Here is a 14,956-nt window from a genome sequence, read left to right on the forward strand (position 1 = left end):
GTTGAAAACAGCTCCATTCATTTTCAATGGTAAAAAAGTAGCTAAAAAAGTGAAATAACTAAAAAAGTATAAATAACTTAAATACAAAAAGTCATAGCACCCCTCACATGAATGAGCTGAACGTTTTGATAAATGAATTGTTGAAATAGCACAAAAATTGTGGAATGAGTTAGATGCTGAAAAACGTAAGGAAGAAAAAAATGATCTATGAAGCATTCACACAACTAGCTAATTGTCTAATATAACATTTGTTACTTTGGTCCACTAAAACAAGACACTTCTTAATATTACATTAAGATAAAAAATTAAATGATGTCATTATTCTTGACCATATGGGCACCCCACCTCTGAATCGCGCTCTCCCACCAACTCCATTTTTTAAAATCACAAATTGAAACTCTTCTTTTTAAACAGGCATATTCAGTTCAACCTCTATTCTCTTGCTTTTAATTGCATTTTATATTGTATTTTATTATCCTTGAGTGCATTAAAAGACTCCTTCATTAAACTATTATAATTTGTAACGTTCTGCTTGTAGACAAAATGTATTTAAAATGATATGCATGACTAAAACGAGACGATGAGGTGAACACTAGCTTTATTTATCCAATCGTTTATTTTCCTCTGCAGAACATTACGTGTTTCCTGAGGACCGGCCTGCAGCCGACCTTGAGGTGAGAACGGTGGAGGAAGAGTCTCTCTTTCGCGTCGCCTTCCCAGAGATTGTAGAGAGCTACCTACGAAGCAAAGCTCTGGCCGAGGAGAACAAAACCAAAAGTAAGACCCCGAAATTAAGCGTTCRGTTTTAGGCGCAGGGCTTGATATTTATAAATGTGGGTATATCGTCTATAAAACTCCCCAGTTTTCTCGCACTGTRCTGACGAGGATCAAAGCTGCTTGTTGTTGTTTTTTAAAAGCTGCCTGTTAATCAGCTCTGACACCTGGAAACGTAGAGCTTAATTCACACCGAAAGCTTTAATACAGCCGAGAGGTGTCTGTCTCACAGGCTCTTCTGTCACTTTATATTTTTAAATTGGTTTCTTCCTCCGTGTCCGTGCTGCCTTGTGTGGATGAACTCACAGAACAAAAAGTAAACAGAATGCAATGATTTTACTGATGTTACCAGATGTTTTACAGAAACATTAGGTGTTAAAAATGCGACTTTTTAAAACATAATTCATGTTATAAACAAAGTAATTCAGAAAATGTCACAAACCTTCTAACATTCTATCTCGGTGTTCTTTGCAGAAAAGAAAGCAAAAGCTAAAAAGGATCTTTTGGGTCGACTGACTCTTCATAGCTCTTCCACTCAAAATCTGCTCCCTTCCACTTCGAACGCAGACAAAGCAGAGGTGATCGTTCTGGACACTCCACRGAGCCACAAGCAGCTTCCGTCTCGAGCCGAATCAGAAGACGCCTCTTCACCTTCGGTCTCTGCCCTTATTGATGCTTTAAACCTGAGCGATATTGACTGGAACGCTCTGTCCTTYACATCCTACCCTGCCTCACAAGCTGTAGAGCCGAAGACTGCCGAGGATGAGACACAAGGTGGAACCGAAGAGCGAACCCCATCGAGGGACGTCCAACAGGCAGACTCCAGATCCGCTGTAGAGCTTTGCTGTCCCCTAAGAGACAGGGTCCTCAAGAATCAGACAGAGAAGTGCAATGATGTGGTTTCAAAAGATCTGAAGCTAAGTCTTCCTGGAAACATCTCACGGGGAAAACACGGATCAGTGAAAGAATCGGTTCCAAACAAAAACCAAGCTCGTAGTTTAAAAGAGCAACAGATTCCTTTATTAGAATCCCACAGCAGGATGCAGGGTAAATCTGAAAAACCTCACAATTATAAGTTTGTCAGGACGGCTCTGTCATCCGCTCCTCTGCAGAGGTGCTCCTCTCATCCGGAGAGTRAAAACGCGAGTGTGCCGCCACCAATCGCCAAGAAGAGCGTGTGCACCAGCGCGTGTTCGTCCAGCGAGGACAGCGATGCAGAAAACCAGCCGTCTGGACCTCGAAGGCAGACAAAAACAAACAAGAGCGGCTTCAGCGCAGACTTCCCTCCGAAACCGATTTCCTACCGATTCCAAACGGTCGAAGCAAATCTAAACCCATTCCCCAAGCTTCAGGGAATTGAACCGACGTCTCAGAGTCACGGGGAAAAGGTCGTTCCAGCTGAGAACAGATGTGTGCGTGACGAGGAGCGTCTCCGGACTCCTGCGTCGCCTGTCGCCTCCTTCGACGCCGATGATTCGGTGGTTTGCGTCGACAGTCCACTGCCGCTGGCTGAAAGACTGAGGCTGAAGTTTCTGAAGTGAACACATCCGGTTAAATACCGAGACCTTTCCCTTGGCTTAAAATGTTCTGATCGAATTTGTTTGACTTTTGAGAATCACATTTTATATAATTATCACTCACTTCTGAAGTAATCATTCTGTCGATAATGTTTCTGCTCGTTTCTCATGAACCACTGGGTCAGTTTTAATGARACTTGCAGAAARCGATTRATAAACATGCTTTGTATCTGCGGCATTGACTGTTGGAGTCGACCTGATTCATGTCAAGTTCAAATCAYCTTAAAAAGCATCGATGTTGAGCTGAATTTGGATGTGGTAGTAGCTGAGCGTCATCCGCAACATGTATTATGAGTTTAATGTTGCATAAAATTGTACATTATGTATTTAATGAGAGTTTAATCTGAAACTCTGGCTTAAAAGGCATCAAACAGTTTGTTGTTATTGGTTTTATTTGTATAAAATATTAATTTGGTGTCTTGTAATATGATAAATGGTACTTGGTTTAATTGAGACTACAGTCCCTCATATTAGATACTAAGTTTTTTTTGTTTGTTTGTTTTATTGATTCTACTTGATCTGAGTGGTGTGGTTTCACAATCTTAAGCATTTAATATCTATGAAGAGCTTCTATTCTCCCATGGCTCCTTGACAAGCTGCACAGACCTAAAGGGGAAGGGGGTACACCCGCTAAACTAGTGGTTTTACAACCCAGCAGTGTTGGTCCCCCCCTTGATCACAGTGAAGCTTCACACCCTTTCAGACATGAAAGGTCTGGCAGGAGCACCGGTGACAGCTGCATCCTCTATTTTAACAGCATCCCAGTCCAAAAGTGGCAGCTCTTTATTCTTAACTTTACAAGAATGAAACAYTGAGAGGTTTTACTATGTTGTGTAAAGCTGCAGCTGAAGTCACTTAAGCGTTTTTAAACCAAGTCTACATCAGCTCCAGTTTGGTTTGTGACTCTCCTGGTTTTGCTCTTCGGTATGATTCATGGTTTTTATTTGTATTTCAGTCTGAAGACGCGCGCAGGCCTGACTTGCCGGTGTGAAGTTCTGTTRAAACAAGCAGCCTTCATTAGACAGATCACATCAAACTGACAATTGACTCCGTGCAGACTTTAAAGAGAAATTTCCCACAACAGGAATTTAATTATTTTTCTTTCCATCACATTATCCGTCTGTTTGGCCTTATTCACACCACGGTGAGAACTAATGACGTCTTTGGGAAGGTCGCGTTTTTTGGCACTTGGGTTCTTTGAACTTTTTTTCCCCCTTCTTCCCACGCCTAATCTCTGAACCCATAAACGTTTTTTCTCCTATTTAACCCTACGTTACTAAAATGACTTTCACTCATTTCAGCCTTTATGCCAGTCTCGCTGCGCGCGCAGACGTCTGCCATGGATCTGGACGATGTCACGGTTAAATTGCTGTCTGAATGGGAGCGCTTGAATAGTGACTCTGGACACGGTCAAGAGCCTCTTCGGTCCCTCTCCCCGGAGATCTGCTACCCCGGCGACCGTCACGACATCAAGGATTTCTCGTTTGGTTTTGCGCGGCGGCGCAGCGGCGCGACTCCAGCGGCGCAAAGGCAAAGCAAGTCCAAGATGTCCGCGAACAGGCGCATGAAGGCCAGCGAGAGGGAGAAGATGCGGATGAGGAGCCTCGCAGAGGCTTTGCACCAGCTCCGGGACTACCTCCCGCCGGACTACAGCAAGAGAGGCCAGCCCCTGACCAAGATCCAAACTCTCAAATGCACCATAGAATACATCAACACTCTCGCGGACATGCTGAGCCGCGCGTAACGGGCGCAGGATGGACCACTTTTACGCACCGGATCATCTCTGGAACAGAGTCCCTCTCACAATAACCCGAATTCTTTTATGCTTTCCTTATACGTTTTTTTTTTTGTCTTGATGTAAGCATTGTCAGGACTTGTTACTGTATATGAGGCTGCCCTTTTGAAATTATGATTTTAGTAGTTTATTGTGAAACTCTCTAGAAGTGTAATTGTGGATGTTTTCTCTCACGTTTGTTTTTCTATAGTGCCTAATAGTTAAGTTTTTAAACAATGAACAATGAACCTGAATTGCGTTTAAGTTCTCTTGAACACGTCTAAAAGTGTTAAATGAATTTCACACATACAAAAATATTTCAGTCCATGTATGCTTTGTGGGTTAATTGTTTTTTTTTTTGTCTCTTTTTTTTCATTTATCATTTTCTCAATGTGTTATTAATAAAACTGTTTGTGTTGAATCTGTGACCTTGTTAATAAACCAAATGTTTTAAATGATGAAGACAATTGGTTACACGTCATTCGATTTATCCAATCACAACGGGAAAATACTGATCACTGAAGCATTGACAGCCAATCAGGAACCAGCATTTATCCATATGGGCGTGACTTAAAACGTTGCTCTTTCACAAGGAAATCCCAACCTGGGAAGTCGCCATTTCAAAGCCTTTCGGAATCACACGATCTGTTAGGAGTTTTGTATTTTTTCTAGCATATTATATTTTTATTTTATTAGAAAGTAAGAATTTTTTGAATCTACGTTGCCTCTATCACCATCTAAAGTAAGTATATTGTGTTTATTGTTTCGCCGAAAGAGATAGGAAACGGGAACAATTTAGCGTTCATTCTTATTAAAACGTGTCGTTTGTATTTATAAGGACTTTATTTTTAGGGAAGTCAAGTGTTTAACTAAACATAAGTAAACATTTTTAATTGGGTCAAAAGGGAAGCAGCGCACTAAAAGACTTGCAAAACGATGGTAATGCCAGGAAGTAGTCGGAGCCCTTTCAGGTTTTCTCCACRTTCATCAGCTTACCTAACCACGCATGTCGAGGTATATTATGCTAGCACGGCTGTTTTTTAGACCCATGTTACTTCCGGTTCTGCTTCAAGTGTCTCGACAGATCAGGATAAAAACGTTTCCATGACTCTCGGGTGCCGTGTCTTTTTGCTTTACTTAAATATTAGTGTGAAAATGTATAAAACGTGTCCTCCACGTTTGTTATGAAWTTGTTTCTGTCGTCCAAAAATAAGCCAGTTTTTGTTCATCAAAAAATTAATTTGTATGGCTCATAACATATCTTTATAAACTTTTAAGAGCCTTCCTTTAATGTGACACATACAAATAATACATAATATTACAAAATTGAGCATACAGCATGCATTTCTATTGTAGTTTCCATTATTAGTTATTCATCACTAAAAACCAATCATGCCGACTTAAAAGCAGTAATTTATAACATGTAAGTCAAAGATCTTGTAATTGAATTGAGCTATTTTCTGTCAAAACCCTAAATAAAAATAATGTGACATAAAATTATGAATATTTTTTGCCTGTTTGGGTTCATGTTTTTAGTTCTAAAGCATYTTAATATTTGTCAATTGATGTGAGATTTCAAACCTGCTCTTTTAACGTAAGCATTAAATGAAATAATCAGAAATCGGGTCAAATACACAAGTTTTGTATGGCTTTTAACCTGTTTAACATCAGTGTAAAATAACTCGGACTGAATTGACTGCCTAAAAACCTCTCATGTGTTATACAAGTTAAAAAATGTTTTAAGAACATGGAGACATTTGTCTTTGTGCTTCATTACCACATTGCGGTAGGGAACATAAGAATTTATTCATGCATAACGCTTCATTACACACAACTCAAATCATAATTTTATTCATGGTACAAGTACAAATTGTGGTTAAACACATTTTCTTTCCCCCAATGATTATTTAAACATAAATATTTATCTGTATGCAAAAGAAAACCTAACAATCTAGACTGCATAGCACTGTGCAGGCTTGCACATGTAACTGTTGACCCGAATCCTTTCAGATGGAGACAGAAACGGGACAAAAAACAACAGAAACTTCAAAACCTTCCAAGAGCGAGTCGGTGAAGCCAGCTGCAGAAAACAACTCCAGGTTTGTCACCTGTTGTTGCAAACACACTGTGACCTGTTGATAAAAGAACTTTTAGTAATTTAGTAATGTTTTTTGCCGGTCCTAAATTTGACAGGGACTTTTCTGTGTGCAGTTTGTACTTCTCTACCTGAACACTCATATCTTCTCTTACGGTCCAAAAACCTGCCTGATAAGGTTGTCGTTTTAATCATTTTAAATAGGAACWAGTGTTCTTTTATCTTTAAGTGGTCCTGTGATGAACTGGTGACCTGACTAGGGACATAATCTTCCATATAAGCTAAATAAATCTCAAATAACAAGGCTTTAATAGAAAACATGTTTGCTTTACGCTGCTGTGTTATATRTACCATAAATAGAAGTGAACTAAATCTCAAATTAATCACTACATAGGTTGTAGCTGCKGCTCTGTTATGCAAGACCAGTTAGAGCCTTGATTCAGTTGTTTTAAAACTGTTTGAACTTCAGAATCACACTTTCTTCTGTCTGAAAWTTTCTGGCCAGAACCTCAAAACTTTACAATCTTAACTTGATTAAGGTTTTATTAGAGACAATGTTGTTATTGGTGAGTTGGGTGAAACTTTAACGGAGTGTTTTTAATCAGGGGACGTGGATCCAGAGGCCGCGGTCGAGGAGGACGCATGGGTCGAGGCGGCATGCGTGGTGGGCGAGGCGTGATCAAAAGCTTTGGCCCACCGGGACGCGGGAGAGGCCGAGGGAAGGATGGAGCCACGAAYGGATTCGGACCCATGAGGTACTGTTTTGGATCCGCTCGTCTTGCATCGTGTATATCAGGATGCCAATAAAATGCTAAAATACAATATATAAGAGAAGATAAGTGAGACTATCCCCTTTTTCTTTACAGAGGAATGGGGAGGATGCGACCTTACCCAGATATGAGAGGCCATCGTGGTAGGGGCTGGCTAATTCGGCCGCCTCCTCCTCCGCTCCCCCCTCCTTTTCCCCCCTCGCTCCCCCCTCCCATTCCTCCCATGCACCTCAGAGGCCCTTTTCCACAAATGCCAAGGTAAATTCTGCAATCATGAGCACAAAATTGCAWATGGAGTTCAAAACTCTCCTGCTGTCACTGTCTTTTATTCGTTTCACTCAAGTAGGGGGTCTCTACTGTTCATGTTGTCCTGTAGGTGGAGATAACCCTACCTTTCATTGGTGGGGGTTTTGATGTGGGCGGAGTTTTCCCTAACCGTGATCGGTCGCATTGACTTGTCTTGTGGGGCAACTTAGAATAGGAAGTAATGATAGTAAAAAAATAGATTTATTGACTATGTACAGTTTTAAAGTACCTGTGACATCAAATTTTTGTAAAAATGTGAATGTGTTTTTGGACAGAGAGCATTGATAACGTATTGCAAAACAAGTTCCACGCCGTTGAGATGAACAACTGTTCAGATATTTGCATGTGAAGAAACAGGAAGTGATGTCAAAGGGGAATGTCTGCATGTAAACAGAGCGATGCTACAATAAATAGAGAAGAATCTGATGTTTAAGATTATTTTGAGTCACTGTCAGAGTTGAAGAAGAGTTTAAATAAGATTGTTTCCATAAACAAAGACTAGAGAGTTTCTTTTATTAAAGAGTTCCCCTTTGATGTCACTTCCTGTTTCACTTTGGCTGAGCCAAATTCAAGAGAAAATATGCCAGTTATGAGACAAAATGGGTAAAATCATGTGCATTATGCTAATTTTCTTAAATATAAATGTTTTCCTTGATTKTGTATTCGAAGGATATCTCACAGGCCGTTTAAAACAGAACAATGACTCGCATAAATAAAAATTGTGAACATGTAAACATAATTTATTGACTTCAGATTTCTTGAGGCGAGCACCGTCCTGTCTCAAGTTATGATTAATATTAATCTTTAAAAACATAGATGCTTCCTACCCGACTTGTCCGAACTACTCCCCGCTGCCTCCAGCTTCTTCAAACCCCACCGTCAATCCAACCAATCACGTCTTGGGCCAACTTCTCCCACAAAATACGAAACTCCTACTTAGTGATCGCAGAAACCCCCTTATCGTTTCACTTAAAAAACTACTCTTGTTGATGTTGATCAATCCAAGAGTACGATTATACACAACTAAGTATTACAGTTAGGCTTGTTTCTGTTTCCAGACGAGGACCCCCTCCGCCTTCTCCTCCAGCTCATATTGGTTTTAGGGGGCGTCCACCACACCCACGAGGCCGTGGCATCCCACCACCAGGACCACCACCACGTCCTTTCTACCTCCGTGGCCCAAGAGGGTAAGGCTTGTTTTGATACTAATCCTACTCGAATTCTTGACTCCATAAGTTACTCCCGCTTGCTTGCACACTTTAGACATTAATTTRTAGAATGTATTTCTAAAGGTTGTGATTGAAAAGCAGACTTTTTCCCCTCTTTCCTTTTAAGCTTGTTCATTGCTCCATTTTACTCGCTCTTGAAATTTACGTTTTTCATCCTTTAGACAAAAAARGCACATTATTCATCTCTTGTATAAATAAAAGTTATGTCAGTTAATCAATAAAAATACTTATTAAAGTAYGAAGCAGTGCATGGATTATGGAACTTCAAATGTGACACGTGTTTTGCGTCTCACAGGTATAAAWATGATTGAGATGAGGAGGGGATCTTAGGCCCCGCCCCCCACTTGCCTTAGCTCAGAAATGGCTGCTCTCTTATCAGAGTGTGCCACCTATTGGCCAAATCCAAATGTGTGATTTTATCCTTTTACACAGCTACCACAATGGACCGGTCTCTCCTCCGCCTCACCCCCCACCTGGCAGAGGCCAAAGGTGGCCAGGCCCCCCTGGTGGCCATCGATTTTTAAAACACGGCCCGCCCCAAAACACACGAAACCAGTACCTGTCGCTTAACTGAAGCGGGGAACGAGTCCYCTCCCCTCTGAACTCTGTTACACAATTACGTTTTCAGTATCTATAAAATACTCTGTGGCCAAATACTATTTGTATTGTCTGCTGAGAAGTACAGCTGAAGTCACATGGAATATTTGGTAACTTGGCCTTAAGGGCCTCCATACATTTGTGACCCAATAAATCCTGTTCGCGCTGGAAAGACTGAAAGAATTCATGTTGAAATTTAATCATTGTTTTGTGATTTTTGTTACAGTCACCTGTTAGCCTTAATATTTCTTTTCTGATTTCTCAATAAAGATTAATAAAAACATAAGGGGGATATTTGAAGTATGGAGGAAGGAGAAAATCCTGGGTGCACAAAGCTCTCCAGCACTACTTTAGTAATTTGACCTCCATAAATTAATATTTTGTTACATGGTGATAGTTATGCAATATGTTATCTGTTAAACACTTGTTACGTGATAAGACGAGTATTTGTGAGTATTTGATCATATTATATTTTAAATGTGCAGCTATTTACTATTTTATATTGCTGTTCGAAAAATATTCATGTTTGTCTCCAGCGGATCATTGTGTAACAAAGAAACGAGGCATTATAAATAGTGTACTGAAGAACTCTAGTAGCTTTTAATATAAGTTAATTTTATTGATATTTCAGTTGAGTCAAAGTCACTCCATCCTGTTTTTTAGTTTTTTTTGTTCGTGTTGCTTCTTTATTCACTGTAATTAACACAACTTTTTTGTGAACTTGTGAATGTGTTTTGAGAACTATCGAGACACAAGAGTTCTGAAAAAAAGGAAGAAATAATAAAAAAAACAAGAATAAACTCAACTTCTCCATTTTTGTTTATTCAATCAGTTTGATAATGATTACAATGTACAGCATAATATGATGCAGGAGTACATTGTATTGTGAGTTAAAATATTTAAATTTCTTGAGTACTTTTGAGCAACATTATGACAAATGGCTATTTACAACTTTTTGTTTGTGGAGAACAAAGTTTTTAGTTTGATTACATCAGTTTATTAGTAAAATCTGAGGGCTGAAATTGATTGCATACTTAAAGGCATTAAAAAAGCTTGTTTTATAGTTATATGGAGTATGAAAAGAGCTTTCCATGAACTACTGTGTTTTTAATTTTAATTGGACTGGAGGACTCAGGACCGCTCCACTTGCAAAGCATCGAAATGCCTGAATATCACGTCTTCAAGCAAAAATCAGTGGTAGCATGTCTAAAATGAGGACATCATCTGGAACGGATAAACACTCTGATATGACTGAGAACTATTATTTTTTTGGCCGCGTGAACAAATTTAAAATCAACTTCAGCAAGGGAAGGTTAAACTTAAATGTGTCTAAAATTAATTCTCTTCTATATTTGAACAATTCTTGACTAGATATGTTGCAGTATCTTGCAGCAGAAAGAAAAAACTATTATAACTGACATAAAATACAATTTATATTAAACTGTCATATAATGGAAATGAAAAAGATGGTAGATGAATATTAGTTTTTCTTTCATGCTTTGATTTAAGCTTGATTCAGTATAAAAATACGGGTTTTGCAGTAATACAAAGGTGATCAGCCATTATTTGGAAACCACTGTATAAATGCATTCAGTGTAGATTGTCTGCATTGGTGTTTTGAACAAAGAGATGGGTGTTTTATGCATCGAGCCGCACATTCTGCAGATCACTCCCGTATTGCAGCAGATTGAAGGTTGGTTAGCACCTAGCAGCACAGGTGCTACCCCCTCTCCACTTTTTTTTTTCATCTCTTCAGCACTTTTATTTTTTGCTAACTCTTCAGCCTCTGCACTCCCTTCTTGTTTCTCATCGTGGTTGWTTGTAACAGACTGACTGTTGTTGTCTCCTGAAGGGGCAGGGGGGCACACACACACAGTACAGTTAACCTCCCTGGCCCCAGGAACCCTGGCTCTGCCTCACATCTCTTCCCTCCTTCACCAGCGACGACGGCGACTCTTAAGACTCTGCGCTTTTTCCTCCATTAAGGTGAGCCTCTTCTTGTGTGTTGATCCCTCTCTGAAACCAGGAGATTCTCTCTCTTTCAGGAAAGAAGGTGCAACAAACTGCAAGATGAAGAATGTTTTGGGGGTATTAAAGGGTACATCTAAGCTGGAAAAATATAAGAAATGTGTGCCTTCTCTGCAAATTCGATGAGCAATATATAATTCATAAGGCTCTTGAGATTAGCATGGTATGTTTTATTATGAACCAGTGCATTCTGCTAATTATCTGCCATTTTATTGGAGGAACAGATAGTCCAAAGACTTAAATATAAAGATCACTAGGCTGAGTCTGAGCATGGAGGAGCAGAAATGGAGACCAAACAGGGCAAAAGCTCACAGCCTCCATAGAAAACAGTAAGCTGAACCAGATCTGTTTCACAGATTATCTGTCATGTTTTTATAAGAAATTAATAATTATGTTAATTTCATTCAACAATCATGTAAAACAGCACATTTATACCAGCAAAAAAAAWAATTTATAAGTAACGATCTAAACCAGACCTGAAATCAGTCTGTAACTTAGACTTTAGCTAGTTGAAAAATGATGACTTCAGGTAGTAATAAAGTATATTTATTATTTCTTCTTACTGTCATAAAAAATAAGAATATTTATATTTACCAGTCAACAGTTAAAAATGTTCTCTGGTTATAGGATGAAACTTGTCTCTATTAGTTAACCCATTTTCTCAACAAGTCAGGTTCCTCTAACAGAAACCTAAAAATGCTCAACATTTATAATATTATTTTACACTCTGTAGGTCTAAATATTAATCAGACATTTATAATATTATTTTACACTCTGTAGGTCTAAATATTAATCAGAGGACAAAGTAATATTTAATAGCTTGTGTTAAATTATAGCATGATTCAACAGTGCTACACTCTGTATATATGCTCCACAAGCTAATATCTGCTAACCAGTTCAATAAATAACAGTGATTACATCGACTTTATAAGAGTTTAATTTTAAACTGTTACATTATGTTCTGCTCAGATCACATTGAGCTAAATAAGATCAAATCTGCTGACTTGTGTTGTAAATTGAGATGTTTTCCTGTTTATATTCTGTTAATAAATCCATAACACCCACAGCTTTTCTGACATTATTTAAAACATTAGATTATATAAACTGTAAACTATTAATAAAAATTGGGTTAATATTATTGATAGTTTTTATGATTTCTACATTGTCAGTCCTTTTTTTTTTCCTGCTCTGTTGTCAACATGTACAGTAATGGGAAATCCAGAGACTTGACCGTTTAGCGTTAGCCGTTAGCTTCACCAGCCGATCACACGCTCACGTGTTTTTTGCGCACTCCAGCTGTTCTAAAGAACCTCCTTGGTCTAGTCACATTTCATTTATTGGCCTCCAACAGGAATTTCAAAAACTATCAGTCTAAACATGCAAATTACATTTACTAAGTTTCTATTGAATTAAAATGCATCGAAATATACTAGTGAGGGTTAGCTGATTGCTATAATAAATGGGGTAAATAAAATATTAATATTCCTAAATAAAACAAATTTATCAGAATTCAAATGGCCGTGCTTCATAGTCTGTCGGCTTTAGGGTTAAAGGCATGAAATGAAAGTATGAACCATAAACAACTTCTTGATAAAGGTGCATTAGGTATGGTGAGCAGCTATGCAGGCAAAATCTTAGAAATGGCAATAAATTTAATAAACCTATAGGACAGTAGTAGTCGGAAGGGGAAAATGCATTTCGTTTATTTACCATATGGAAAAAAAGGATTTGGGTGCTCTTACTAAGAAAATCTTTATTACCGCATTGATTTTAAATGGGTATGTTTACGGTTTTTTATTGTGTACAAAATGGATAAGAATTTTACATTTTGCAAATGTTTGTATGCCAAATATTCAATAAATGCCCTAAATACTTACTGGTCTTGTGTTTATTACATATTCATATAAAATATTCATACACAAAAACAAAGTACTTTAAACGGTGAGTAAAATGGACAGTATGTGGAGTCTGGTGTGCATGTTTACAGACTGAAATAGACACAAATTGCATAAACAAATGTTTGTTTGTATTATTTTTTTATTCTTGCATGAACAAGTTATTGGTATAAAACAGCCTGTAGACGTTCTGGGATTTATTGGCTGGGGTTGTCTTCGGTGGGGTGGTCCTTCCACATGGGTTCTTGGATATGTTCTGGAACTTTCTCCATGGTGGTCTAACATAAAAACAAGCAGAGAACAATTCAGATGAGTAAATGGGCTGGTTGTTCTTCCTCTGATTCTCCACTGCCTTACCTTTGTCACCGCCATTGCTACACCTTCAGGTAGGTTCCTCTGGATATATTCAAGGTACACCTGAGCTGTGCAGCCAGTGATGTGACGCAGCTTAAAAAAAAGTCGAAGGATTACTGTTAATATTTAATAAATACAAAAGCATTTTAACATTTCTACCTTGTGCTCTTAAACTTTAAATTAATTGAAGCTCCTCACCTCAATACATCGGTAGTGTGTCCTCATCTCATACTGGACCCTGTGTATTTTAAAGATGTGTACTGACTTCAAGACTGTCAATCTGTCGATGTCTTTCTTTGGTTCAGAACTGTGAAAAGAAATGGACATTWTAGGAATCAAAAAACAAAATGTAGCTAAAATTTAACTTTTAACCATTACTCAAAGTAAATAAGACTCACACTTGGCTGATGTTGAGACCCAGATGTTTAGCTGCCGTGGTGGCGAAGAACTCATAGCTGTCCAACACGGCTCTGTCATGACCCTTGACCAAAATAACCACTTTCTGGATGAGCGTGTCTGGCTCATTTGTTACAGTGATCTGGACGAAATAGACAACATATCTGTAATTAGTCAAAATATAACAATTTCTAAATAATCCTTCAGATCCAAATATTTTATAACTTAAGAATAATGTTAACAGGCCACATAATGCATTAATCTGTGAGACAGACTATGAAAACTCACCTCTGGGGTTGCTGATAACATTGTAGCCGTGTGAAAAGAGCTGCATGATATCTGTGGGAAATTAATCCTGCACAAAGTGTAAATACCAAAAATAATAAATAAGCTTGTTATGGATGATTTTGGCTTTACACTTAGAATATAAATAGTCCTCAATATCTGGGATTAAACTATACAGGCTTTTGTATAAATCTTACTTTATGATTGATTTAAAAAATGTAAATTGTGTTTTTAATGACAGGTCAAATTGCGTTAGCCAATTCTGAAGCTAACACCGAAGCTAACAGATTTCACAACTTAAACCAAGCACATTATTATAAAAACTTAAATTTACCTAGTTGTGTTGCATTTACCATGGCTGGAGCAGACACTGGAACCTCTCGGTATCTGAAAGACAAGAACACATTTAAGTTTCACATTTCAGACGACTTCCTGTAACCCTGCTAACCGATGCTACAGCAGCCACGAGTGACCTTAACATGAAATTAACACAAACCTTCAAAATTTCCTATGAAATAAACTATTCTATTAGTTAACAGTTGGAAACAAGACATGTTTATTTAACATACCGAGTGCGAAATTTCACTAAATATCCTTGCTAAAGAGAAAAATTGTCGCTTGAGGACCAAGGATGCAGCCATGTTTTAGTAAAAGGCGAAAGGAGTCAATACATTCTCGTGTACCGCCCCCATGCGGACTGGAGGAGACATGACACCAGCTGCTGCACATGTTCATTTTCTTTCAGGTAGGATTTTCTACGTTTGTATAAATTTTTGTCATATTCAGGTTAAATTTAAAATTTTCTGCCTTATTTTCGGCAAAGTACAAAAAACCGTATTCCACCATAAATACCTAAAAGATGCAATTGCATATATA

General features: G+C 38.3%; 4 protein-coding genes across 6 annotated transcripts in view; 3 read left to right on the forward strand and 1 right to left on the reverse strand.

Annotated features, from left to right (window-relative positions):
- Nucleotides 1-2,725, forward strand: part of gen1 (GEN1 Holliday junction 5' flap endonuclease) — a 10,025-nt gene extending 7,300 nt beyond the window's left edge. The window contains exons 12-13 of the mRNA XM_014010019.1: nt 631-777; nt 1,249-2,725. Coding sequence (XP_013865473.1) covers nt 631-777; nt 1,249-2,315 — 1,214 coding nt within the window. The 3' untranslated portion in view covers nt 2,316-2,725. The remainder of the gene's footprint in view (nt 1-630; nt 778-1,248) is intronic.
- Nucleotides 2,726-2,888: 163 nt separating this feature from the next.
- On the forward strand, nt 2,889-4,587 carry msgn1 (mesogenin 1). The gene has a single exon (XM_014010022.1). It carries the CDS (start codon nt 3,658-3,660, stop codon nt 4,093-4,095), a length of 438 nt encoding a protein of 145 aa, XP_013865476.1. The 5' UTR covers nt 2,889-3,657; the 3' UTR covers nt 4,096-4,587.
- A 125-nt stretch (nt 4,588-4,712) lies between these two features.
- si:ch211-51e12.7 (cleavage and polyadenylation specificity factor subunit 6) lies at nt 4,713-11,381 on the forward strand. 3 transcript variants are annotated; one of them, XM_014010024.1, is made up of 6 exons: nt 4,713-4,867; nt 6,136-6,224; nt 6,826-6,975; nt 7,087-7,248; nt 8,355-8,483; nt 10,975-11,381. In XM_014010024.1, exons 2-6 carry the CDS (start codon nt 6,136-6,138, stop codon nt 11,105-11,107), a joined length of 663 nt encoding a protein of 220 aa, XP_013865478.1. In that variant the 5' UTR covers nt 4,713-4,867; the 3' UTR covers nt 11,108-11,381. The 3 variants fall into 3 exon arrangements, with proteins under 3 accessions (XP_013865478.1, XP_013865479.1, XP_013865477.1); XM_014010025.1 differs by lacking the exon at nt 10,975-11,381 and adding an exon at nt 8,821-9,927; XM_014010023.1 differs by lacking the exon at nt 10,975-11,381 and adding an exon at nt 8,958-9,927.
- A 1,788-nt stretch (nt 11,382-13,169) lies between these two features.
- On the reverse strand, nt 13,170-14,766 carry mrps10 (mitochondrial ribosomal protein S10). Its single transcript, XM_014010027.1, has 7 exons — nt 14,650-14,766; nt 14,415-14,467; nt 14,084-14,150; nt 13,798-13,937; nt 13,598-13,706; nt 13,403-13,492; nt 13,170-13,323 (listed from the first exon to the last, which is right to left on the reverse strand). Exons 1-7 carry the CDS (start codon nt 14,719-14,721, stop codon nt 13,243-13,245), a joined length of 612 nt encoding a protein of 203 aa, XP_013865481.1. The 5' UTR covers nt 14,722-14,766; the 3' UTR covers nt 13,170-13,242.
- Between the last annotated feature and the right edge of the window lie 190 nt (nt 14,767-14,956).

Source organism: Austrofundulus limnaeus, unplaced genomic scaffold (assembly GCF_001266775.1).
Source record: "Austrofundulus limnaeus strain Quisiro unplaced genomic scaffold, Austrofundulus_limnaeus-1.0 Scaffold64, whole genome shotgun sequence".
Lineage (NCBI taxonomy): Eukaryota > Metazoa > Chordata > Actinopteri > Cyprinodontiformes > Rivulidae > Austrofundulus > Austrofundulus limnaeus.